The 25,490-nt window shown below is 47.1% G+C and overlaps 1 protein-coding gene across 2 annotated transcripts in view; it reads left to right on the top strand.

Annotated features, from left to right (window-relative positions):
- The window catches only part of pou2f3 (POU class 2 homeobox 3), a 40,771-nt gene extending 15,940 nt beyond the window's left edge, over nucleotides 1-24,831 (top strand). The window contains exons 3-13 of one of the 2 annotated variants that reach the window (XM_085967613.1): nucleotides 1,258-1,292; nucleotides 3,657-3,761; nucleotides 5,916-6,021; nucleotides 8,312-8,403; nucleotides 8,827-9,021; nucleotides 9,646-9,787; nucleotides 11,915-12,060; nucleotides 19,000-19,161; nucleotides 20,672-20,738; nucleotides 21,104-21,221; nucleotides 21,634-24,831. In XM_085967613.1, the coding sequence (XP_085823739.1) occupies nucleotides 1,258-1,292; nucleotides 3,657-3,761; nucleotides 5,916-6,021; nucleotides 8,312-8,403; nucleotides 8,827-9,021; nucleotides 9,646-9,787; nucleotides 11,915-12,060; nucleotides 19,000-19,161; nucleotides 20,672-20,738; nucleotides 21,104-21,221; nucleotides 21,634-21,673 (1,208 nt within the window). In that variant the 3' untranslated portion in view covers nucleotides 21,674-24,831. The remainder of the gene's footprint in view (nucleotides 1-1,257; nucleotides 1,293-3,656; nucleotides 3,762-5,915; nucleotides 6,022-8,311; nucleotides 8,404-8,826; nucleotides 9,022-9,645; nucleotides 9,788-11,914; nucleotides 12,061-18,999; nucleotides 19,162-20,671; nucleotides 20,739-21,103; nucleotides 21,222-21,633) is intronic. The other variant, XM_085967614.1, reaches the window with a different exon arrangement.
- Nucleotides 24,832-25,490: the final 659 nt, after the last annotated feature.

Here is a 25,490-nt window from a genome sequence, read left to right as displayed (position 1 = left end):
GGTTGGGGTGTTTATGGGTGTGGGGGGGGTTGGGGTGTTTATGGGTGTGGGTGGGGTTGGGGTGTTTATGGGTGGGTGTGGGTGGGGTTGGGGTTGTGGGTGGGGTTGGGGTGTTTATGGGTGTGGGGGGTTGGGGTGTTTATGGGTGTGGGTGGGGTTGGGTGTTTATGGGTGTGGGGGGCTGGTTGGGGTGTTTATGGGTGTGGGGGGGGTTGGGGTGTTTATGGGTGTGGGTGGAGGGGGTTTGGAGAGAGAAAGTCACAGATTTGGCAAGTGTTGTTGTGCGGTGAAGAAAGGACGAGGCGCATGCTTTCCACAGTTCAATAGTCCACCAAACTCTGTCTCGGCTCACGGTCGGAAACAGCCATTTGGGTGAGGTTCCAGGGGAGATAAAATTATTTATTGGCTAATTGATCATCTCTGCTAACATCCTTTGCATCCTAGTCTGAGGCATTAGTACAGAAGGAGGCCATTCGGCCCGCTAAGTCTACGCCGGCTCTTTCGAAGAGCAATCCCGCTCTTTCCCGTATCCCTGCAATTTTTCTCTTTCAAGTATTTAACCAATTCACTTTTGAAGGCTACGACTGAATCTGGATCCACCAACCTTTCAGGCAGTGCATTCCAATTCTAATCGCTCATTACGTATAAACGTGTTTCTTCATGTCGCCTCTGGTTCTTTTGTTAATCACCTTAAATCTCTGCCCTCTGGTTATTGATCCTTCAGCCATTGGAAACAGTTTCTCTTCATTTACTCTATCTAAATCTTTCATGATTTTAAACACCTCTATCAAATCTCCTTAGCCTTCTCTGCTCTAAGGAGAACAATTCCAATTTTTCTAGTCTATCCACGTAACTGTATTCCTCATCCCTGGAAGCATTCTAGTAAATCTCTTCTGTATCCTCTCCAAAGCCTTCATTCCTTCCCTAAAGTGCGGTGCCCAGAATTGGACACAATACCCCAGCTGGGGCTGAACTTCCTGGCTTTTGTACTCCGTGCCTCTGTTTATAAAGCCCTGGATTCCATATTTTGTATCAACTGCTTTGTTAACCTGTCCTGCCACCTTCAAAGATTTGTGTACAAGTACCCCTTGGCCTCTGTTCATACACCCCCTTTAAAATGGTGTAGTAATTGCGTGTGTGCTGTGGTGTAAGATGGTACTGAGCTCCACTGTCCCTGCCCAAGGATCAGCAGCTCGTGCTCTGCTGCAGTAAATGGTGCAGCTCTGGGTTTTCATGGTGTTTAATTTTTTCCATCAGGTATTGAACGGAACGGCCTGAACTTCACTCGACAGGTGAGTGTTGGATCTGCAGGTGTGGGGCTGTCTGTACCAAACTTAACGTTGAAATATTTCATCTTTTTATTCCAACTCAATTATTGAATCTTTTCTTATTAATCCACCAAGGCACAAACACTGGGATATTCAAAATACAGCTAGTTACTGTTGGTGTTGGGTTAGGTTCTAGATTAGGCATTCTGGCTAGGATCTAGTCATTAGGGTTATGGCTAGGTTTGAGTTTGTGTGAGTTAGAGGTAGAGAGGGGCTAGATTTGGGTCGGGGGTAGAAGTAGAGGCTAGGGTTGGGGTTTAGGAACTAGATTAACTGATCTAGTGGTTACAGATTGCAGTTTGTTCTAGTTAATGGTTAGGGTTCTTGGTGGGCAAAGTTCAATGAACAACAGATACCCTGTGGTACCCCCCATCTGGGCCCTTCATCAAATGCAAACCCAGACAGTCTGTAGCAGCTTCATTATCCCAGATACTATCGCAGCCTAGGCTCAGTGAATTCATCGCTGGGCCTGAGAGAAGGATCTCTCTCCACTTGGGAGTTATTGACTACATTGATTGCTTTTGTCTCTGTTTAGTATTTTTGCCTTTATTCTGGAATCATTATTTAGGTTTCCTATGTTACAACAGTGACTTCACTACAAAAAGTATTTAATTGGCTGTAAAGTACTTTGGAACGTCCGGTGGTTGTGAAAGGCGCTATAGAAATGCAAGTCTTGGGGTTAACGGTTAGGGCTAAGGTTGGGGTAGATGATTCAGACAGGCTGGAGGCTAATCCTTGTGTCTATACTCCCTGCTATGACTGCCACTTCTATTTGACAATATTACAATTCTTTATCCCTGCGGTTTTTAGCACCAAATTTTAGTTGTTCAATCTTGAGTGGGATTCTAATGTACTGGGCTGGGGTTAGTCTGCAAAAGGCAGGTTAGAGTTAGGGGTACCAAGCCAAGGTTACAGTCGTCCGCATTCAGAGTCAGGGCCATCCCGTAAACTCCACTGGGATGTGATACACGGACCAGAGTGGGGGCACAGGCTTCCGCGGGATTAGTAAGGGGGCAGAATCAATAATCTCAACTCTCTGTTCAATCCTCACCTGAGCCTTAAACACTACATCCTCGCGTGACATTTTCTGCCTTGCTCCAGATCACCCTCTCTGCCACTGAAACCCTTACCCATGCTTCTTTATCTCCAGACTGGACTTGAACACTCTGCTTTCTGCCCTCCCTTCCTCCACTCTCCATAAACCTCAAAGTCCAAACTCTGCTGCACTTGTCAGTCCCAGACCAAGTTCAGCCCACTGTTAGCTTCTGGTCTCCCAATGGTTCACTTGTCCTCATCTAGAAATGCCTTAATGGCCTCGCCCCATCTAATCTTCGCAGTCTCATCGCCACATATTCCCTCCCAACTGCTGCATTCCTCTGACTCTGGCATTTGATGAGGCAGTATAGATTGCAGATGAAACCACTGAGTCTTGGCTGTGATGGTGTCCAGGGTAATGAAGCTGCTAACAGACTATCTGGGCTCACGTGATGAAGGACCAGGGGTGGGTGGGACCACAGTACCTGTTGTCCATTGAACTTCACCCAGCAAGAATCGGCACCCATATGAGAGGTGGGCAGGAAATTGGGATTAGTAATAGACTTCGTACTCATACACCTCGTGCTGTGCCCAGCTAATTCAGGTATTACTCTAGGTTAGAAGAAGCAAAGTGACAACAGTTGGAATATGTTTAGTTACCTCTCTGTGCCCGAGGAAAGGATCGCTCGCCACTTGGGAAGTTGGGAGTTATTGACTGCATTGGTTGTTTTGTCCCTGTTTAGTATTTTTGCCTTTATTCTGGAATCATTTGAGTTGAGCTGTTTGCTGTGGTTAGTCTCAGGAAATGGGCAGCTGCAGGAACTGGAATTTACATACAGAGAGAAGGTGGGGCTTGGGCCTACCCAGTCCAACCAGTTTGGTTTCTGGGCCTGTGACTGCACACCCAGTGACATTTAACACCCTCTGCAAGCTGAGCCTCAGCTGGAGGCTTCACTGTGAACCAAGTATTGAGCAGCAAGAGCTGGAGTCCAATGGGAGTTGGGAACCAACCCCAAACCATTAGCTAATGTTTTGTACGTGGAGGGGTCAGTGCCTCCGAGGGCATCACCTGGCTTGGTTCGGAGTCATACAGATAGGGAAGGGCACAGGTTACGACACTGGTCTGTGCTGAGTTAGTGGGGCAGCAGTGGTGATGCTATATAGGTAGCCATCGTGGCCCTGGACTAGGCAGGAGATGGGTTCCTGCTGTCTGGAACAACACAGGCATTTTGTGCGCACACACCAGCATATCTTTTTGTGGACGTCTGATGTCCGTTACCTTCCATTTCCTAGATCAAGACTGAAGACCGGAGTGATTCTCCTCCAGTGTCGGCAGCAATCGCTCACCTTCGGCCCTGTGCAGCCACTTCGATTGTGTCGGGGAGCCAGATGTCAGTGGTGAGTACTCGCACAGGCCAAAGTGCCCATCGCATTGACCGTCCGTCCAATGGGACATTTATTGCTGTGAGTGACCAGCACTCATCTCCACTCAGCTGTTCCCTTCCCTTTATGAACTAATCGCAACTGTATTCCTGCTAATTTTTAAAAATTTTATTTATGGGATGTGGGCGTCGCTGACAAGGCCAGCATTTATTGCCCATCCCTAATTGCCCTTGAGAAGGTGGTGGTGAGCCGCCTTCTTGAACTGCTGCAGTCCGTGTGGTGAAGGTGCTCCCAGAGTGCTGTTAGGGAGGGAGTTCCAGGATTTTGACCCAGCGACGATAAAGGATCAGCGATATGCTTCTAAGTCAGGATGGTGTGTGACTTGGTGGGGAACTTGGAGGTGGTGGTGTTCCCATGCACCTGCTGCCCTCTTCCTTCTAGGTGGAAGAGGTTACGGGTTTGCGAGGTGCTGCCAAAGAAGCCTTGGCGAGTTGCTGCAGTGCATCTTGTAGATGGTACACACTGCAGCCACGGTGCGCCGGTGGTGGAGGGAGTGAATGTTTAAGGTGGTGGATGGGGTGCCAATCAAGCGGGCTGCTTTGTCCTGGATGGTGTCGAGCTTCTTGAGTGTTGTTGGAGCTGCACTCATCCAGGCAAGTGGAGAGTATTTCATCACACTCCTGACTGCCTTGTAGATGCCTTTTGGGAGGCAGGAGGTGAGACACTCACCACAGAATACCTAGTCTCTGACCTGCTCTTGTTGCCACAGTATTTGTGGCTGGTCCAGTTAAGTTTCTGGTCAATGGTGACCCCCAGGATGTTGATGTTGGGGGATCCGGTGATGGTAATACCGTTGAATGTCAAGGGGCGGTGGTTAGACTCTTGCTTGTTGGAGATAGTTATTGCCTGGCATTTCTATGGTGCGAATGTTACCTGTCACTTATTAGCCCAAGCCTGAACGTCTTCCAGGTCTTGTTGCTTGCGGGCATGGACTGCTTCATTATCTGAGGAGTTGTGAATGGCGCTGAACACTCTGCAGTCATCAGCGAACATCCCCATTTCTGACCTTATGATGGAGGGAAGGTCATTGATGAAGCAGCTGAAGATGGTTGGGCCTAGGACACTGCCCTGAGGAACTCCTGCAGTGATGTCCCGGGGCTGTGATGATTGACTTTCAATCACCACAACCATCTTCCTTTGTGCTCGGTGTGACTCCAGCCAGTGGAGAGTTTTCCCCCCATTCCCATTGACTTCAGTTTTACTAGGGCTCCTTGATGCCACACTTGGTCAAATGCTGCCTTGATGCCAAGGGCAGTCACTCTCGCCTCACCTCTGGAATTCAGCTCCTTTTGTCCATGTTTGGACCAAGGCTGTAATGAGGTCTGGAGCCGAGTGGTTTTGGCAGAACCCAAACTGGTCATCAGTGAGCAGGTTATTGGTGAGTAAGTGCCACTTGATAGCACTGTCGATGACACCTTCCATCACTTTGCTGATGATTGAGAGTAGACTGATGGGGTGGTAATTGGCCGGATTGGATTTGTCCTGCTTTTTGTGGACAGGCCTGGGCAGTTTTCCACATTGTCAGATAGATGCCAGTGTTGTAGCTGTACTGGAACAGCTTGGCTAGAGGCACGGCTAGTTCTGGAGCACAAGTCTTCAGCCGGGATGTTGTCGGGGCCTATAGCCTTTGCTGTATCCAGTGCGCTCAGACATTTCTTGATATCACGTGGAGTGAATCGAATTGGCTGAAGACTGGCTTCTGTGTTGGTGGGGACCTCAGGAGGAGGCCGATATGGATCATCCACTCGGCACTTCTGGCTGAAGATGGTTGCAAACACTTCAGCCTTGTCTTTTGCACTCGCGTGCTGGGCTCACTAAAGAAAGTGAGTGTGTGGATGCTGGGATTACCCAGTCCCGAACTGACAGCAAGTGGGATCGGGTTGGGGGAATTGCATTGGATTCAAATCACTGACCCTTTTCCCCACAAAGGGAAACTGTTCCCTTAAAGTTGAGATTTGTCATCATCAGTGACTTGTACAAGTGTGAACTTTGCACTCTTAACACTTATTGCCCGAAAGTCAAAGCGGGCTAAATGGGGAGGGAGACTGACTGGGATCTGGGGCGTTGAGGGGTGTCAGTCTGAGATTGATCAATACCTTATTTATTCAGGACCTGCAGCCAATTCACACCTTGCAACAGCTGGTGGTCGTACCTGGGCACCCCCTGCAGCCTGCGGCAAAGTTCCTGCTCCCTCACACACAGCAGAGTCAACAAGGTAAGGTGGATCGCCCCTGCTTGCTGTGGCTCCGTTACTGATGGACTGTAATTGTAACTTTGATACAACCTTCGCTACCTGAGCTCCTGCCATTCCAATCAGGGCAGAGCTGCTCTCGAGGAATCTCCCTCCACCTACCTGCCTCTTCGGGATTTCACACTGCGTATCCCAAATACGGTGCAGCCCAGAGCAGTAATGGGTACGCCACATCCTGTGGACGCACCCCGCTGGTGTTTAAATTTCAGGTTTAACAATCGATGTGGGAACACCTGGCGGGGGTGGGGGGCACGAGAGCACCTGGCGGCAGTGATGTATCTGCTGCCAGCACCTCGCTCCCCTTGGTGGATTTGCAATCGACCCTGTCTCTGTAAACAAATTTTGAAATAGACGCCACCTCTTGGCCCAAATGATCATTGCAAGAATGCTGGTTGATTTTTGCCTCTTCTTGATCTGTGGATCGAGCCAATCATCGAACACCAATGCTGCCCTGACTGAATTCTTAACTTAGCAGCAGACTGCCGATGGAGCTTGCAACCTTCCTGCTTCATGGCTCAGTTACGGTGGCATAGTGGTTAGCACTGTTGCCTCACAGCGCCAGGGACCCGGGTTCGAATCCGGCCTCGGGTGACTGTCTGTGTGGAGTTTGCACATTCTCCCCGTGTTTGCGTGGGTTTCCTCCGGGTGCTCCGGTTTCCTCCCACAGTCCAAAGATGTGCGGGTTAGGTTGATTGGCCATGATAAAAAATTGACCCTTAGTGTTAGGGGGATTAAATACGTGGGGTTACGGGGATAGGGTGGGATATGTGTTGGTGTAGGGGTTATGGGGATCGGGTGGGATATGTGTCGGTGCAGGCTCGATGGGCCGAAATGGCCTCTATCTGCACTGTGAGGTTTCTGTGATTCTGTGATTCTCAGTGGATAAATTCACTGGATCAGTGTGTTGCCGTTTACTGGATCTGGAATTAACCCAATTGCAGTGTGAAAATATAATCTATGAAGCGAGGAACATAATCCTAGAATGACAGAAATTACAACAGGCCATTCAGCTGCCCATTCCGTGTTGGTGTTTATCCTCCACACGAGCAGTGTCCTAACCCTATGTTCCCATCCTATTCTCAGATCCCTTGTCCCCCTTTCCTCCAACCTCCTCTCTAACCCATTCTTAAATGTTGACATGCTCTCTGCATTCTGCAACCCCACAGCCAATAGCATAAAGCACTTTGTCCTCTGTCCTAAATCTTGCGTTTAACCTTATATTTATAACCCCTCGATCCAGACCCAGTGAACCGTGAAACTGACAAGTTATGTCTTTCGCAAAGTGAGAAATGATATTTCGATACCCTCATTTTAATTATTTTTCACTGGTTTTAATGCTGAATAGTTGATTTATACCTTCTGGGTGTTGAATAGAGTCTCCGACTCAATTCAACAGTGTGAAAAGTTTGTTGTATTGAATCTGTGCTACGTGCAAACCCTGAGCTGATGGAGCAGGATTCTAACCCCACCAACACATGCTCGCCATCAATGTGCTGAGCGTTCGGGATGGGATCGAGCTGTTCCTCGGTCTGGATCGCGATGTGTACTCTTTGTTTCTCGCTGTGCGGATTATGGGGGTGAAAGGATTTGTTCCGTCCCACTGCTGTTTGTATAGAGGAGCGGGAAACCCAGCCAATACATTGCCTCTGCTCTTGACCCTGCTGTGGCACTCGGGATCAGCATGGCCAGCTCATGGACAGACTTCCAGTGAGGTGGGGGTGGGGGTGGTGTAACTGGATTGGAGGAAGATGCAGCGCTGGACCACCATGGTGTTACCATCGGCGCCCCCAACCCCCAAAGTTTCAGCTTTCCAGGTCATTGACCCCCTTTGTAAGAGGGCCATTTTAAAATATAAAGGGTTAATTCTGAGATCTTGTAGTCCATGATCCCAGTGGGGCCACCAGGGTCTGGGCGATGGTTTCTTGCCAGTGTCCAGCTCACTGAGTGGGAATGAGATGGGAACTGTGGAATCAGCTGGGGGATCTTGTCCCATCAGCTCCCTGTTACATCATGGGATCCTCCACCAGCCCCAGGCACCAACAGCAATTGGAGCCGTGCTTCTTTGAGGCAAGACCCCCCCCCCCCCCCCCCCCAAACACCCCAATCCTGAGGAAATTCAGAGCTGGTGTTTCACAGATTACATTTCTCACTGTGTGGTTTACGTTTGTCTTTGTGGATTTTGACTGCCTCTCTGCAGATTGTTTTGTGTACTTCTGTGATGGAGTCATTGTATAATTTGTAAATATATTCACAGGTTCGCTGCAATCTCCAAACCTGCTCCCGTTGTCTCAGCAATCACAGAGCACTCTCCTGTCACCTCAGCCTGGCATTGGACTCACTCCACAGGTGAGTGCGCCATGCAAAATGTTCCCTTACATTTTATCCCAAAGCAATTTCTCTCCGAGTTGAGGGGTAGCTTTCAGCCTCCATTTAGAAACTGCTGCTCTAACTGTGCACAGCAAACCCTGTACAAGAGAGTGGATGGTTATGATGGGAATGTATCAGAGAGCAAGGCACCAATGGCCATTGAATATTGGAGAATATTGTGGACCGGGCCGATGCCAGGCCAGAGCTTTTTGGCACCAGTCTGTCTGGAATTGCGATTGTAACAACTGGAAATTTATTGATCATTGTGAAAGCTGTTTCCCGAGGAGTAAAAATGTTGCTTGTTGAGAACAGAATTGAAATGTTTCTCTGGATGCCTCAAGTTGCCTGTCATTTTTCTGCTAGAATCAATTACTGACTGAATTTATTTGAATAATTCCATAGGCAGTCAATCGGCCAGGTCTGATGGGCTCATCCCTGGAGTCTCATTTAGAAGCTCTTCCCCCACTCCAGATCCCAAAGCACATTGCCCCAAAACACGCCACATCCACGCAGTCGGATGAACCCAGTGACCTGGAGGAACTGGAACAGTTTGCAAAAACATTCAAGCAAAGACGGATTAAACTGGGTTTCACTCAGGTAAGAGGACGGGGTTCAGTGGTGTGAAGGAGCTGTGTGTATTTATATCTCTGTCTCTAACCATAATCCTATAACTTGTGGCGATTGGCGGAATGCTTGTGTGTCTGTGGGTGTCCGTACTCACTGAGGAATGCTGGGCACACGCCATGGCCAGAGTCGACCTGACCACCCATTGCCCTTCAGGTGGGCAGACCACATCCACACTGACCAGCTCCTGAGCTAGTCCCATTGAATTCTATAGCTAACAACTGATGAACCTGTCAGCAAAGAGTTGGCGGCAGATCGGAGTCTGGACTATGTTGGTGTTGAGTCAGTTCAGCAAGCGCATGGTTCTGTTGGCTGAAATCACATCGGTCAGGGCTGCCCTCCAGCTTGGAGCTCGTCAGTAACCTATGGGCTACCTTTTACACCAGGTCCCTTTGAGCACCCAACAGGCATGTGGTGTACAGCCAGGTGGAATGGGCAGTGAATATTGCAGTGTTACCGTGCGAGAATTCGATCTGTGTCACAACCCACTCACTCACTTTATTTCAGGGAAGGAAATTATGGTATTTTTAAAGGAAATTGTTCATAACTGAGAAAGTAACAGGTCTTTGTGTCCCTAAATCCTTTGCTTCTTCACAGGGTGACGTGGGATTAGCGATGGGGAAACTTTATGGAAATGATTTTAGTCAAACGACAATCTCCCGGTTCGAGGCTTTGAACCTGAGCTTCAAGAACATGTGTAAACTCAAACCACTACTGGAGAAGTGGCTGAGCGATGCAGGTAGGCCCCCACCCCTGAGCCTGCCGTCAGGGCTAAGAGAAAACCCCCCTTGCACCCTAACTCTCCCATTATGGCATCTGGTGAACATCTGACTCCACTCGGCAGATTATTCCAAACGTGTCTCACTTTGAGTGAAATTTTTCTCCTGTTAGATTGAATGTGTTGTGTCCTGTGATTTCAGGTTTGATTCCACTCACTTCCTCCAAATAAAAGGTGTTGCTATGGGAACCCTTTGGGTCATAGCTATGCCTGCCTTTTTGTGGGATACGTGGAATATTCTTTATTCCAATCCTACTCGGGTCCCCTCCCTCACCTTTCTTTCTGCTACATTGATGACTGTATTGGTGCTGTTTCCTGCTCTCACCTCGAACTGGAAAATTTAATCAACTTTGCTTCCAATTTCCACCATTCCCTCCCCTTCACATGGTCCATCTACGACTCTTCCCTTCCCTTCCTCGACTTTTCTAGCTCCATTTCTGGGGATAGGCTGTCAACCAACATTCACTACAAGCCCACTGACTCCCACAGCTACCTGGTCTACACTTCCTCCCACAATGCTTCCTGTAAGGACTCTCTTCCATTCTTCCAGTTTCTCCACCTCTGTCGCACCTGTTCTGATGATGCCACCTTCCAGACCAGTGCTTTCGATATGTCTTCCTTTTCCTCAACCGAGGATTCACCTCCACCATGGGTGACGGGGCCTTTGACTGTCCATGCCATTTCCTGCACTTTTGCCCTCATCCCTTTCCTCCCTCCCTCCAGAACCACATCACCTTCCACCCCACCTGTCTCCACATTCAACAGATCATCCACCGCCACCTCCAGTGTGATGCCACCACCAAACATGTCTTCCCCTCCACTTTCAGCATTCCAAAGGGACCGTTTTCCCTCCATGACATCCTGGTCCACTCTTTTATCACCCACTCCCCTTCCCACGGCACCTTCCCGTGCAAGCACAGGAGATGCACACCTGCCCTTTTACCTCCTCCCTTCCCACTGTCCAGGGTCCCAAACACTCCTTCTAGGTGAAAGTGATTTACTTGTACTACTTTCAATTTAGTATACTGTATTCACTGCTCACTATGTGATGTCCTCTACATTGGGGAGACTAAATGTAGATTGGGTGACCGCTTTGCAGAACACCTCCGTTCAGTCTGCAAGCGTGACCCCGAGCTTTCGGTCACCTGTCACTTTAATTCTCCATTCCACTCCCACTCTGACTCTCCATCCTCGGCCTCTTACACTGTTCCAACGAAGCTCAACGTAAGCTCGAGGAACACTGCCTCGTCTTTCGATTAGGCACTTTACAGCCTTCTGGACTCGATATCGAGTTCAGCAATTTCAGACCATAACCTCTACCCCCATTTTTCAGACAGCAGCTGTTGCTGATTCTGCCATTCCCATTTACACCTCCCCTAGATCCATCTTTTGTTTCTTCACTTGTCCCATTACCATCTTTTGACTCGCACCATCGTCCCTTTTGTCTCTTAACCTCTCCAGCCTTCCACCCTATCACAGACCTTCCCTTTTGTTCTTTCCTCCCCTCCCCACTTTCCCTGCCCCTGTACTTGTTACATCTCCAATCTTTTCCAGTTCTGACGAAAGGTCATCGACCTGAAACATTAACTTTCTTTCTCCACAGATGCTGCCTGACCTGTTGAGTATTTCCAGCATTTTCTGTTTTTAATTTCAGACTTCCAGCATCTGCAGTATTTTGCTTTAATATTATGGTGTTTCTCTTTCTTTAATATTTGATATCCCTCATGATGTTCCCTCTTAATCCCCTCCTATTTAGATTGTGGATTGGAGTTGCTCCGATCTTTGAGAGCTCACCCTTTACACTGGGACCTGTTCTGCACCCTCTCCAGGGCTGGGATATGCTTTGTGGTGGGTTGATCAGATTTAGCAGGAATATACCCAACTTGTGCTCACCATTTGGCCTGGCACCCAGATCCTGGTGATGTGACCAGCGAGTAGGCCTCCTCAGATTGTGGGTGAATTTACACACACAGCCTCTAACATGCGTGCGCGCGCACTCGCGCACACTGTCTGACTAAAGTAGCGTACACCTTGGGATGCTGTTTACATGCAATAATGATTGACATTTAAACATGTTTCTTTGGTTAGAAAACGTGCCCTCTGATTCCACACTGAGCAGCCTGGCGTCTCTCACTCCCCAGCTGATCGGGTTGGAAGGTCTCGGCCGCAAAAGGAAGAAGCGGACAAGCATCGAGACCAACATCCGCATGACCCTAGAAAAGCGTTTTCACGAGGTGAGATTAGCTTAAGGATGTTGTCTCTCTGGCTCAATCATTAGTGAATGGGTTCCTCCGAATTCCCCCACACAGTACTTATAGAGTCATAGTTATACAGCACAGAAAGAGGCCCTTCGGCCCATCGTGTCCGTGCCGGCCATCTACTCTAATCCCATTTTCCAGCACTTGGTCTGTAGCCTTGTATGCTATGGCGTTTCAAGTGCTCATCTAAATGCTTCTTCAATGTTGAGGGTTCCTGCCTCTACCACCCTTTCAGGCAGTGAGTTCCAGATTCCAACCACCCTCTGGGTGAAAAAGTTTTTCCTCAAATCCCCTCTAAACCTCCTGCCCCTTACTTTGAAACTATGCCCCCAGGTTATTGACCCCTCTACTAAGGGGAAAAGTTCCTTTCTATCTACCCTATCTATGCCCCTCATAATTTTGTACTCCTCAATCAGGTCCCCCCTCAGCCTTCTCTGCTCTGAGGAAAACAACCCCAGCCTGTCCAGCCTCTCTTCATAGCTGAAGCGCTCCAGCCCAGGTAACATCTTGGTGAATCTCCTCTGCACCCTCTCCAATGTAATCACATTCTTCCTATAGTGTGGCGACCAGAACTGCACACAGTATTCCAGCTGTGGCCTAACTAGCGTTATGTACAGCTCCATCATAGCCTCCCTGCTCTTACCCTCATTAGCCAAGGCATAGAATCTAAGTATCCCATATGCCTTTTTAACCACCTTATTTACCTGTCCTGCTGCCTTCAGGGATCTATGTACATGCACACCAACGTCCCTCTGATCCTCTGTCCTTCCTAAGATCCTACCATTCCCTTGCCTTGTTAGTTCACCCAAAATGCATCACCTCACACTTTTCAGGGTTAAATTCCATTTGCCACTGTTCTGACCAACCCGTCTATATCGTCCTGTAGCCTGAGGCTTCCCGCCTCACTATTTACCACTCCACCAATTTTTGTGTCATCTGCGAACTTACTGATCATACCTCCTACATTCATATCTAAATCATTAATGTACACTACAAACAGCAAAGGACCCAGCACTAATCCCTGCGTTACACCACTGGACACAGGCTTCCAGTCACAAAAACAACCTTCGACCATCACCCTCTGCCTCCTGCCACTAAGCCAATTTTGGATCCAATGTGCCAAATTGCCCTGGATCCCATGGGCTCTTACCTTCTTGACCAGTCTCCCATGTGGGACTTTGTCAAAAGCCTTACTGAAGTCCATGTAGACTACATCAACTGCACTACCCTTATCCACGCACCTAGTCACCCCCTCGAAAAATTCAATCAAATTGGTCAGACATGATCTCCCCCTGACAAAGCTATGCTGACTATTCTTGCTTAATCCTTGCCTCTCCAAGTGGAGACTAATTCTGCCCCTCAGAATGTTTTCCAATAATTTCCCTACCACTGATGTTAGGCTCACTGGCCTGTAATTCCCTGGTTTATCCCTACTACCCTTCTTGAATAATGGTACTACGTTAGCTGTCCTCCAGTCCTCTGGCACCTCCCCTGTGGCCAGAGAGGTTCTGAAAATTTGTGTCATCTCACTTGGCCAACTAATGTCTGGGCCCTGGGTTTTCCCCTCCTGTCACATCCCTCCTCTCTCCTCCCCGGCCCCTTCCCTCCTTCCATTCTGTCTTCTCTCTCCTACTTTCTTCACCTCTCCAACATAACATTAGGAACAGGGGTTGGCCATTTTGCCCCTCGAGCCTGTTCTGCTATTCAATGAGATCATGGTTGATCTGTGACCTAACTCCATATACCCACTTTTGCCCCATATCCCTTAAATCTATTAGCCTGCATTGGTTAATGGACAGAAAACAGAGTAGGAATAAATGGGCCATTTTCGGGATGACAGTGTGTAACCAGTGGAGTGCTGCAAGGATCAGTGCTTGGGCCTCAGCCATTCACAATCTATATCAATGACTTAGATGAAGGGAATGACTGTAATATATCCAAGTTTGCTGACGATACAAAGCTAGGTGGGAAAGTAAGTTGTGAGGAGGACACAAAGGGCCATAGACCAATTAAGTGATTGGACAAGAAGGTGGCAGATGGAGTATAATGTGGGGAAGTGTGAAATTATCCACTTTGGTAGGAAGAATGGAAAAGCAGATTATTTTTGAAAAGGTGAGAGACTAGTAAATGTTGGATTCAGAGGGATTTGGGGGTCCTTGTACACAAATCCCCTTTATGGTCTCCTTATCTAAGGAAGGATATACTTGCCTTGGAGGCGGTGCAACGAAGGTTCACTAGATGAATTCCTGGGATGAGAGGGCTGTATGAGGAGAGATTGTGTAGAATGGGCCGATACTCTCTGGAGTTTAGAAGAATGAGAGGTGATCTCATTGAAACATATAAGATTCTGAAGGGGATTGTCAGGGTAGATGCTGAGAGGTTGTTTCCCCTGGCTGGAGTGTCTAGAACTAGGGGGCATAGTCTCAGGATAAGGGGTAGGCCATTTAAGAGCGAGATGAGGAAGCATTTCTTCACTCGGAGGGCTGTGAATCTTTGGAATTCTCTGCCGCAGCGGGCTGTGAATGCTGAGTCTTTGAGTATATTCAAGGCTGAGATAGATAGATTTTTGAACTCATGGGGAATCAAGGGATATGGAGATTGGGCGGGAAAGTGGAGTTGATGTCGATGATAAGCCATGATCTTATTGAATGGCAGAGCAGGCTCAAGGGGCCGTATGGCCTACTCCTGCTCTTATTTCTTGTGAATCACCTGAAATTTAACATGCAGGTACATCAAGCAATTAGGAAAGCAAATGGTATTTAGCCTTTATTGCAAGGGGGTTGGCATATAAGAGTAATGAAGTCTTGCTGCAATTTTATATAGGGCTTTGGTGAGACCATACCTGGAGTACTGTGCATAGTTTTGGTCTCCTTACCTAAGGAAGGATATACTTGCCTTAAAGGGGGTGCAACAAAGGTTCACTAGACTGATTCCTGGGATGAGAGGGCTGTCCTATGATGGGAAAATATTCTCTGGAGTTAAAAGAATGAGAGGTGATCCAACATATAACATTTTTAGAGGGCTTGACCGGGTAGCTGCTGAGCGGTTGTTTCCCCTGGCTGGAGGGTCTAGAACCAGGGGGGCATAGTCTCAGGATAAGGTGTCGGCCATTTAGGACTGAGGGATGTGGAGGAATTTCTTCACTTGGAAGGTTGTGATTCTTTGGAATTCTCTGCCCCGAGGGAGGAGAAGTGTGAAATATACATAGTGAGAGGAGGTATTAATGGGTTTAGCAGCTTTAAAAGTGGATAAATCCCTAGGCCCTGATTAAATGTATCCCAGGCTGTTAAGCGAAGCAAAAGAGGAAATAGCAGAGGCCCTGACCATCATTTTCCAATCCTCTCTGGCTTCAGGTCTGGTGCTGGAGGACTGCTAATGTGGTACCCTTGTTTAAAAAGGGAGAAAAGGATGGACCAAGTAATTACAGGCCAGTCAGCCTAACCTCGGTGGTAGGAAAATTATTGGAAAGAATTCTGAAGGACAGGATAAATCTTCATTTAGAAAGACACGGATTAATCAAGGATAGTCAGCATGGAGTTGTTAAGGGAAGGTCGTGTCTGACAAACTTAATTGAATTTTTTGAGGATGTAACAAGGAGGTAGATAAGGGTAGTGCATTTGATGTGTGTATGGACTTTAGCAAGACTTTTGATAAGGTTCCACATGGCAGACTAGTCACGAAGTTAAAAGCCCATGAGATCCAGGGCAAAGTGTCAAGTTGGATTCAAAACTGGCTCGGAGGCAGAAAGCAGAGGGTAATGGTTGATGGGTGTTTTTGTGACTGGAAGGCTGTTTCCAGTGGGGTTCCACAGGGCTCAGTACTGGGTCCCTTGCTTTTTGTGGTATATATCAATGATCTAGACTTGAATATAGGGGGTATGATTAAGAAGTTTGCAGATGATACTAAAATCGACTGTGTGGTTGATACCGAAGAAGGAAGCTGTAGATTGCAGGAAGATATAAATAAATTGGGCAGAACGGTGGCAAATGGAATTCAATCCGGAGAAGTGTGAGGTAATGCATTTGGGGAGGGCTAACAAGGAAAGGGAATACAAATTAAATGGTAGGACACAGAGTAGTGTAGAGGAACAAAGGGACCTTGGAGTGCATGTCCACAGATCCCTGAAGGTAGCGGACCAAGTAGATAAGGTGGTTAAGTACGGAATGCTTGCCTTTATTAGCCGTGGCATAGAATACAGGAAACTTTCGATTTACCGGCACCTAAATAACCGGAAATCTCGGTTAACCGGCAAAATTCAGGAGTAGGTTCAGGTAAGTTTTATTACTTGCCTTCCTCGATCTGTTGCTGTGCAAGGGTGTGGCTGCAGCTGTTGTTAAGCTACAGAGACGCTTGGAACGTGTGGTCATTGTTCTGAACCTGTTGCTAAGCAACAGGGTTTGTTGCTTTATACGGAGCTCTCAGCTCCGTATCTTTTACTATAGCGTTCGGTTATCCGGAATTTTTGATGAACCGGCACCACGTCGGTCCCGGATAAAAAAAAGTTTCCTGTACAAGAGCCGGGGGGTTATGCTTCAACTGTATAAAACACTAGTTAGGCCTCAGCTAGAGTACTGCGTGAGGTTCTGGTCACCACATTACAGGAAAGATGTGATTGCACTAGAGAGGGTACAGAGGAGATTTACAAGGATGTTGCTGGGAGTAGAGAATCTTGGCTATGAGGAAAGATGGGATAGGCTGGGTTTGTTTTCCTTGGAACAGAGGAGGCTGAGAGGAGACCTTATTGAGGTGTATAAAATTATGAGGGGCCCAGATAACGTGGATAGAAAGGACCTTAACAGGGGTCAAAAATCAGGGGGCACAGATTTAAAGTAATTGGTGGAAGGATTTGAGGGGAAATTTCTTCACCCAGAGGGTTGTGGGGGTCTGGAACTCAATGCCTGAAAGGGTGGTAGAGGCAGAAACCCTAACCACATTTTAAAAGTATTTGGATGTGCACTTGGTCCGTAGCCCTGCGAGTTACAAAATCCCAAGAGCTGGGAAGTGGGATTCACAGAATTACAGAATCACAGAAACCCCACAGTGCAGTTAGAGGCCATTTCGGCCCATCGAGCCTGCAACGACATATCCCACCCGATCCCCGTAACCCCTACACCAACACATATCCCACCCTATCCCCGTAACCACACATATTTTAATCCCCCTAACACTAATGGTCAATTTATCATGGCCAATCAACCTAACCCGCACATCTTTGGATTAGGCTGGATAGCTCTTTGTTGGCCGGCACGGACACGATGGGCCGAAATGGCCTCCTTCCGTGCTGTAACTTTCTATGATTCTATGAGGGCTGTGGATGTTCGGTTGTTGAGTATATTCAAGGTTGAGATCGATAGATTTTTGGACACTAAGGGAATCGAGGGATAGGGCGGGAAAATGTAGTTGATGTAAAAGTTCAGCCATGATCTTACTGAATGACGGAGCAGGCTCGAAGGGCCGTATGGCCTACTCCTGCTCTTATTTCTTGTGTTCTCATACCTTTTTGGTTAACAAAAATCTGAGATTTAAAATTAACAATTGACCTAGCATCAACTATTGTTCGTGGAAGAGAGACCTTTGTCTGGCTCTAATTTTTAGACTCTGTCCCCTAGTCCTAGACTCACCAACCAGTGAAAATGGTTTCTCTCTAACTACCCTATCAGATCCCCTTAATATCTTAAACTTTGCTCAAACCACCCCATCACCTTTTAAATTCCAGGGAATACAACCCTAGTTTGTGTAATCTCTTCTAATTTAACCCTTGGAGCCCACGTATCACTCTGGCAAACCTACGCTGCACCCACTCCAAGGCCAATATGCCCTTCCTAAGGTGTGGTGTCCAAAACTGAACACAGCACTCCAGGTGTGGTCTAACCAGGGTTCTGTATAGTTGTAGCGTGACTTTTACCCCCTGTATTCTAGTCCTCTAGATATAAAGACAGGCATCCCATTTGTCCTTTTGATTATTTTCTGTACCTGTCCATGACATTTTAACAATCTATATACATGGACACCCATTGTTTCTAGCTTTTCACCATACTCTGAACTACCCTTTTTAGGTCCAAAGTGGGTGACCTCACGCTTGCCTACATTGAAATCCTTTGCCACAGTTTTGCCCATTCACTTAATCTGTTAATATCTTATGCTTCACCGACATTGCTTACAATGCCGCCTAACTCTGTGTCACCGGCAAACTTGGATACGTGGCTCTCCATCCCATCAACTGAGTCATTAATAAATAGTGAATAGTTGAGAATCCAACACACATCCTGCCAATTAGCGTACCTGGTCATTATCCCGACTGTCTCCTGCCGCTCAGCGACATTCCTAACCAGGTCAATAATTTGCCTTCAATTCCATGGTAACAGTCTCTTTTATGAGGGACTTTATCGAATGCCTTCTGAAAGTCCATATAAATAACATCCATAGACATACTTTAGTCACCTCTTCAAAAAATTCAGTCGGGTTTGTCAGGCATGACTTACCCTTTACAAATCCATGCTGGCTCTCTCTGATCAGCTAAAATTTTTCAAGGTGTTCAGTCACTCTATCCTTACAGACTTTAGTAATTTCCTGACAATAGATGTTGGTCTAACTGGTCTAATTCCCCCTCTCCTGTAAAATAACAGTGTGACATGTGCAAGGAGGAGGCCATTCAGCCCCCCAAGCCTGTTCCGCCATTCAATTAGATCATGGCTGATGTATATCTTAACTCCATCCACCTGTCTTGGTTCCGTAATACTTAATAACCTTGCCTAATAAAAATCTATCAACAAAACTCCTCAATTACACCCTTTGGCTCCCTTGCACACCAATATATCTTCCCATTCCCTCGGACCCTCCTGGTTGGATTGCAGCACAGAATGCAGCAACTTTAATTCTGAAATGATCTAATTCCATGGCTCTGTTTCACATCAGAACTCTAAGCCCAGCTCGGAGGAAATTGTGATGATTGCAGAGCAGTTATCGATGGAGAAAGAAGTTGTTCGCGTTTGGTTCTGTAACCGGCGTCAGAAAGAGAAGAGGATTAATTACCCCATCACTCCGTCCATCAAACCGCCAATGTACAGCTCGCGGCTGGTGAGTCTCGCTCCCTACAGGCGACTCTTACCGGTGATTGTTTTGTTGTTTGCCTTGTCCCGTCCTCTCAGAGAATCTGCCTCGCTGGGTACACTCACCCTCTACCACGATCTCTGCCCACTCTTCCCATATAAGCCCAGAGAATATCGACAGGCTAATTGGCCCAAAAAAAGTCAATGAATAGCGCCTGGCATTATTTAGACTTGCCCATGCCCATTTAATCTCCGAGATTTTGCCTGACAAGTTGCTGCAAGTGGGAGTTGGAAACGGCTCAGCGCCCTCTACAGGGCAAGCGACTATCTCCTTAACCAGCCTGATTGAAGGATTGTGAAATTAACAGCGCAAGGTCTGAATAAGGATGTGTAAGTTAGAATGGGTGAATTCAATGTCAAATCATGTACACAGAGAGGGAAAGAGAGACTGGATTAAGAGACAAAGAAAAAAAGTTAACTTTGGGGGGGGTGGTGGGGAGAAGAAATCTCCAATAACAATTAAAACCTGAAGGAATGAGATGCCACACTTGTAATAGTTAATTTTCAGTGCCGGAGAGGTTGACTGGCAGTAATTAACACATCACACCATTAAAAGGGTCCTTAGACTGAAATGACTTGAATTAACTTTCTGTCGCAAGTTTAAGTTCGTATCTACTGCGCAAATACAAGAACTTCATGCTGTCGAATACATTTGAATGGGGAGCCAGACAGCGGGATGCTGTTTTCGCAAAGCTAATGGTGGAGTGACACATCTTGGACACCAACTTCTCGATCGCCATGTTTAATCGCGCATCTGCCTTCACCTGAAGTTGCTGTGGCATTTGTGCATTAATAACGACGAGTGCTATTAGCCTCACGGTTATATCAGCAGCAATGTTTGGGCCATTGGGAAGTGGAGTATCTGCTGAACTCAATCCTGTCCTCACCCGACACCCCCAGTTACTGGGCAGTGATGGGAAGCAGGAAGCCTGGCTGATTTTCCTCATGTCTGGGTCTGTTGAAGACTAATTGATGAGGGAGCGATTGCTATGATTAGTCCATTATCGTTGTATCGTGCAACTACCTGACTGGTAGAGGGTGTAAAGATGGACCTTGGTCGTCTTTTGTCCAGCAATTCCCGTCTTCCTACAGGACTCGTGACTGAGTTTTGCACTGTTGTCCAGCGCTGGGCTGGTAAAATAGGAAATCTGCTTCATTGGTTATTAGCTCCATGTTGCTGCTCACTGATACCCTGAGTGGGGCATCTGGGTGCACAGGTGGGTGGTGGGGCGGCATGTCTGGATGTGTGGTGGGGGTGCGGTGGGGTGTCTGGGCATGGGGGGAGGAGGTTTGTGGGGGAGGCATTGTATATGCCAGGAACTCTGTCCAATCCTTCTTACATTTGTCCACCCCAGTCCAACACCAGCATCTCCACACCAATCCACTGAAGAATCAGTCTAATAAATTTGGCAGTTTTTATTACTTAGGTCACAAGTCAACGTATTGTGTACTAACTCCCCTCGCACTTGCTGTTCTAGGTTTCCACGTCGGGATCCCTCGACCCTCTGATTGTGACACAGGTGCACAGCAGTCTAAGTGCGACAGGTAAGAGCTGCCCCGTGTCATCGGTTTATCAAACTTCCAGTCAGGAATTCACGGTGTGAAGGCATCGCAAGTTTATACTGGAGGAAACAGGGGACTATATAAAATCAGAGTGAAACCATTGGATGAATGTGAGGGTGATCAATATTGTTTCTGGGTCAGCTCAGAGCAATACACTTCCATCATCAGATTTTGGTTAACCCATTCCATTGTTGCTGACCCCTCGCTCCCCCCGGGCGGGGGACTTACTTGGAGGCATTATTGTCCAGGGCAAAGATGCTATGGGGTAACCGAGGAGACTCTGCTGTCCCAGATTATAGTGCTCAAATCGAGGGAGCTTTTAAGTGTTTTGTTCCTTTCTCTCTCAGGAGTGTGTTCCACCAGTTTGTCCGGCAGCTCCAGCAGACCACCATCACCAATCACATCGTCCGCTGGGAGTGTCCACACCTCACCGAGCAGCCATTCTGGGCTCAGCACTGCCCAAGGGTAAGGAATATAGGAGAGGAGACAGTTAATCCTGACCTTTTGCCCCATACAGGTGCTGGGCAGTGTGTGTGTGTGGCAAACAGGAGCTGGAACCACTGGTTGTAGAAATTTCTGCTGATTTCTCAAGTCTTTAGGTGTTTTGTGTTTTTTGCTCTGGGTTACAAGCCCTGACACTTTGTGCTGCCTCTCTAACCCCACACATGGTACACGATGCACTCTAACCTTTGTAGAGTTGTAAACCTTTGGAATGGGTGGGGCAGCCAATCACACAGGACCATGGTGGGGGGGAACAGCTCCAGCACAGATTTGTGGGTGGTCTCTGCAGATACCCCTCGACCTATCCATGTTCTGATTTATGCCCACGGGCATCACGCTGCTCTCTTAGAAACAAGTTATTTACTTTGTTTTACAGCTCTCGGTTCTGGTGGAATGGTCCCTCGTTTCTGCACTGAGGATTTGACATTCTGATGACTCCATTCTATGATGAGCCTTATCTTCAGCCCTCCACACTCAATGTCCAGTATGCAGTGTCCAGACACATGGTGAGGATGGACCATGCCAAATCTGCATACATCACAGTCAACATTTTATACCAGAGTTTTATAATGAGTTTTGTAGAGAGAATGCCTTATCAGCAACGATGCTCCCATGGATTGATCAATGTGCTATCTTCACTGCCAATCAAAGCGAATGGACCTCCACCTCCAGCCATCGTGATCTTTAGATTCCACCCAATGGACTGATCGCTGTCTCCTGTCTGCGCGCAAGATACAATAACAATCTTTCACTGTGTACGGACCCTGACCTGCAGTTAGTGTAATGTTAGGAAGCATTTACAGGCATATTGTGTTCCGACGAGATGAACTTTACTTATTTACAATTAGAATTTAATACTGAGCACATCAATGTATTTGACTCCGATTGGTTGGTACAGCACTCACCGTGGTAATGAAGGGTTGGTATCCGCAGTCTGGATTGGGTGGGTGTCTGCGCCCTCTCATGCTGCTGCTGATATTCTGAGCAGTCACACAAATAATGGATTAAGATTAACATTTGTGTCTAGGATTTTTGTGTTCTGCCTAATATCTGGCTCTTGAATTCTACATAAACCAATCAATGAAAGACTGAGAAGTCAATGATGAATAGGCCATTTGGCCCATCCATATTCAACTCTTTAATTCCCTATTATGATGTCCAGGATTGCAGCTCACCCTCTGAAGCTGTAGACACATCAGCTGATGTCCCATCCCTGCAGCGTACGGCTCTGGGCTTCCTGCACAATCAGCAATCTTGGAATTATCGCCATGCCTGCAGCTCCCTATCCTCCAGATCACTGTAAACAAACCTGGCAGCATCACGAGGATGGGTGACAATCCAAATCCTTCCAATGCTTTCTCTATCCCCATAAATTTGTACAGAAATTATCCTCCCTTTGCTGATTGGAAGATCTGCTTTCTGAATTTACTCCCCTCCGGCAGATGTCTGAACAACCTTCGAGTAAGCAAGTTCTTCTGAATATCCACTTTGACTTTATTTTCACCAACTTCAATTTATATCCTCCGCTTCTATTTTTGCTGCTTTCTTTGAATTAATGTTAGATTTACCCAATCTCTATCATTATATATGTCAGAGAGACCCCCAACATTCCCACTGGAAGCATATCCCAACATTCAGTTTTTTAATTGCCATTGTCCAGATAATGAAAGTGATGTGTAGAGTATTATTACTGCACAGACCTTTTCTAAGTTTCTCTGCATTAATTGGATCATATTCTTTATGTACTCTGCACAATGTGCAAAATTTTACATTTATCAAAGTTAAATTTAATTTGTAATTTCACTGAAAGTTGAATAGCTATTTAATTCTTGCCTTCCCTAAAGAGATTAAGAACTGAGTGACACTTATTTACAGCCAATAACCACTTTATTATGCTATTTCTATATTTTGTAGTTGAGGATAAGATGATTGTAAATAGACTAAGTTGATTTGGGAATTACAACATTATGTTGACATCAGACCCTATATATACTACAGCTGTGTGATACACTAACGGCCAGTACAATATCCTGGGAACCGTTTAATGGTTTCCCTAGACAAACTGCCTCGATCATCAGTCACTGAAGGGAGAGTTTCAGATCTGAACCGACACTGATACCAGATTTCAGAGCTCCAACAGCATGTCCTCGCTATCCATAAAATGGCTGTACTGTATAGAGCAGCACCAATGAAGGATTTGTTTCTGCCAGTGAAGTATTCCTCCTGCCTGTTCAGTGAGGGCATTGCCACCAGTTCCAATTCACAAAATGGTAATTGATGGAGCAGATTGTGGTTTTTTTTTTAAATAAAAAAGCTAACTGAAATGGGCCAGAAGCATAGGCTGAAATGCAGCTGAATAAGGTGAAAGTGCGCCTTCACACAGGATCTCAGCACCTGAGCGAGCAGTGAGAGTGAGTGTGGGCTGAGGGTGGTGGGTGAAGGGAGCCGGGGTGAGGGGGATCCTGGAGCCTGTCCCTGTTTACCCGACTCCGGCGGGGGGGAGTGGCGAGAACTTGCTGCAAGTAATAACAGAAAATGCTGGAAAAACTCAGCAGGACAGGCAACATCTGTGGAGAGAAAATAGAGTCAACGTTTCAGGTCGTAACCCTTCATCAGGACTGAAAATTCACAGGAAATGAAACAGATTAAAAGGCCAGTTTGGGGGCTGGGAAACATAGAAACATAGAAGATAGGAGCAGGCGTAGGCCATTCGGCCCCTCGAGCCTGCTCCGCCATTCAATGAGATCATGGTTGATCATCCAAACTCGGTACCCTATCCCTGCCTTCTCCCCATATCCCGTGATCCCTTTAGCCTTAAGAAATATATCTAACTCCTTCTTGAATATATTTAATGAATTGGCCTCAACTGCCTTCTGTGGTAAAGAATTCCACAGGTTCACCACTCTCTGGGTGAAGAAATTCCTCCTCATCTCTGTCCTAAATGGCTTATCCCTTATCCTTAGACTGTGACCCCTGGTTCTGGACTGCCCTGCCATCGGGAACATCCTGCACCTAGTCTGTCTAGTCCTGTTAGAATTTTATAAGTTTCAACGAGATCCCCTCTCATTCTTCTAAACTCCAGCGAGTATAAGCCCAATCGACCCAATCTCTCCTCATACGTCATTCCTGCCATCCCAGGTATCAGTCTGGTGAATCTTCGCTGCATGCCCTCCATGGCAAGAACATCCTTCCTCCGATAAGGTGACCAAAACTGCACACAATACTCAAGGTGTGGTCTCACCAAGGCCCTGAACAACTGCAGCAAGACATCCTGGTTCCTGTACTCGATCCCTCTTGCTACGGAGGCCAACATACCGCCTGCTGCACCTGCATGTTTACCTTCAGCGACTGGTGCACAAGGACACCCAGGTCTCGTTGCACTTCCCCTTCTCCCAATCTATTGCCGTTCAGATAATAATCTGCCTTCCTGTTTTTGCCACCAAAGTGGATAACCTCGCATTTATCCACATTATACTGCATCTGCCCCACCACCCAACCTGTCCAAATCATTTATATATATATTGTGAATAGCTGGGGTCCAAGGACCGATCGATGCGGTACCTTACTAGACACTGCCTGCCACTCGGAAAAAGACCCGTTTATCCGAAATGGGGATGAGAGAACAAAAGAGAAGTGAAGAGACATTAAGAGGTATTCAAAACAAGACGAGATGGTGATCGGACTAGTGGAGACAAAAGACGGCTCTAGATTAGGTGTGAAATGTTCTGGCAGAAGGGGAGACCGCTGCCATGTGGGAGAGAAAAAAAAGGCGGGGGGAAAGGTGTGGATAAAAAATAAGTAAATATGTAATGGGGGCCGAGGTTATGATCTGAAATTGTTGAACTCGGTATTGAGTCCTAAGGCTGTAAAGTGCCGAATCGGAAGATTAGATTACTTGCTGCAAGTAATCCCGGGTAAAAACTCAACCATTGTTTTCCAATTCTTTCACTAATTTAATTCATTCTGTCAGTGGGATTTTGTGAATAATGCGCGGGTGTAAATTGCTGAATATGTGAGAATCCTGCCCGGGACCTCAACTTTGTACATTGAAGAAATAAACTTATTAGCAAAGCGCTACAATAAACTCGCAGCCTCGGCTCTGGTTACTGGGGGCCCGGCCTCAGCATCAAACCCCGGCCCGGCCTCAGCATCAAACCCCGGCCCGGCCTCAGCATCAAACCCCAGACCGGCCCGGCCCGGCCTCAGCATCAAACCCCGGCCCGGCCCGGCCCG

The sequence above is a fragment of the Somniosus microcephalus genome, chromosome 26 (genome assembly GCF_052327205.1).
Source record: "Somniosus microcephalus isolate GS21.2 chromosome 26, FLI_Smic_1.0, whole genome shotgun sequence".
NCBI classification, from domain to species: Eukaryota; Metazoa; Chordata; class Chondrichthyes; order Squaliformes; family Somniosidae; genus Somniosus; species Somniosus microcephalus.
This window is presented reverse-complemented; position numbering and strand designations above follow the sequence as displayed.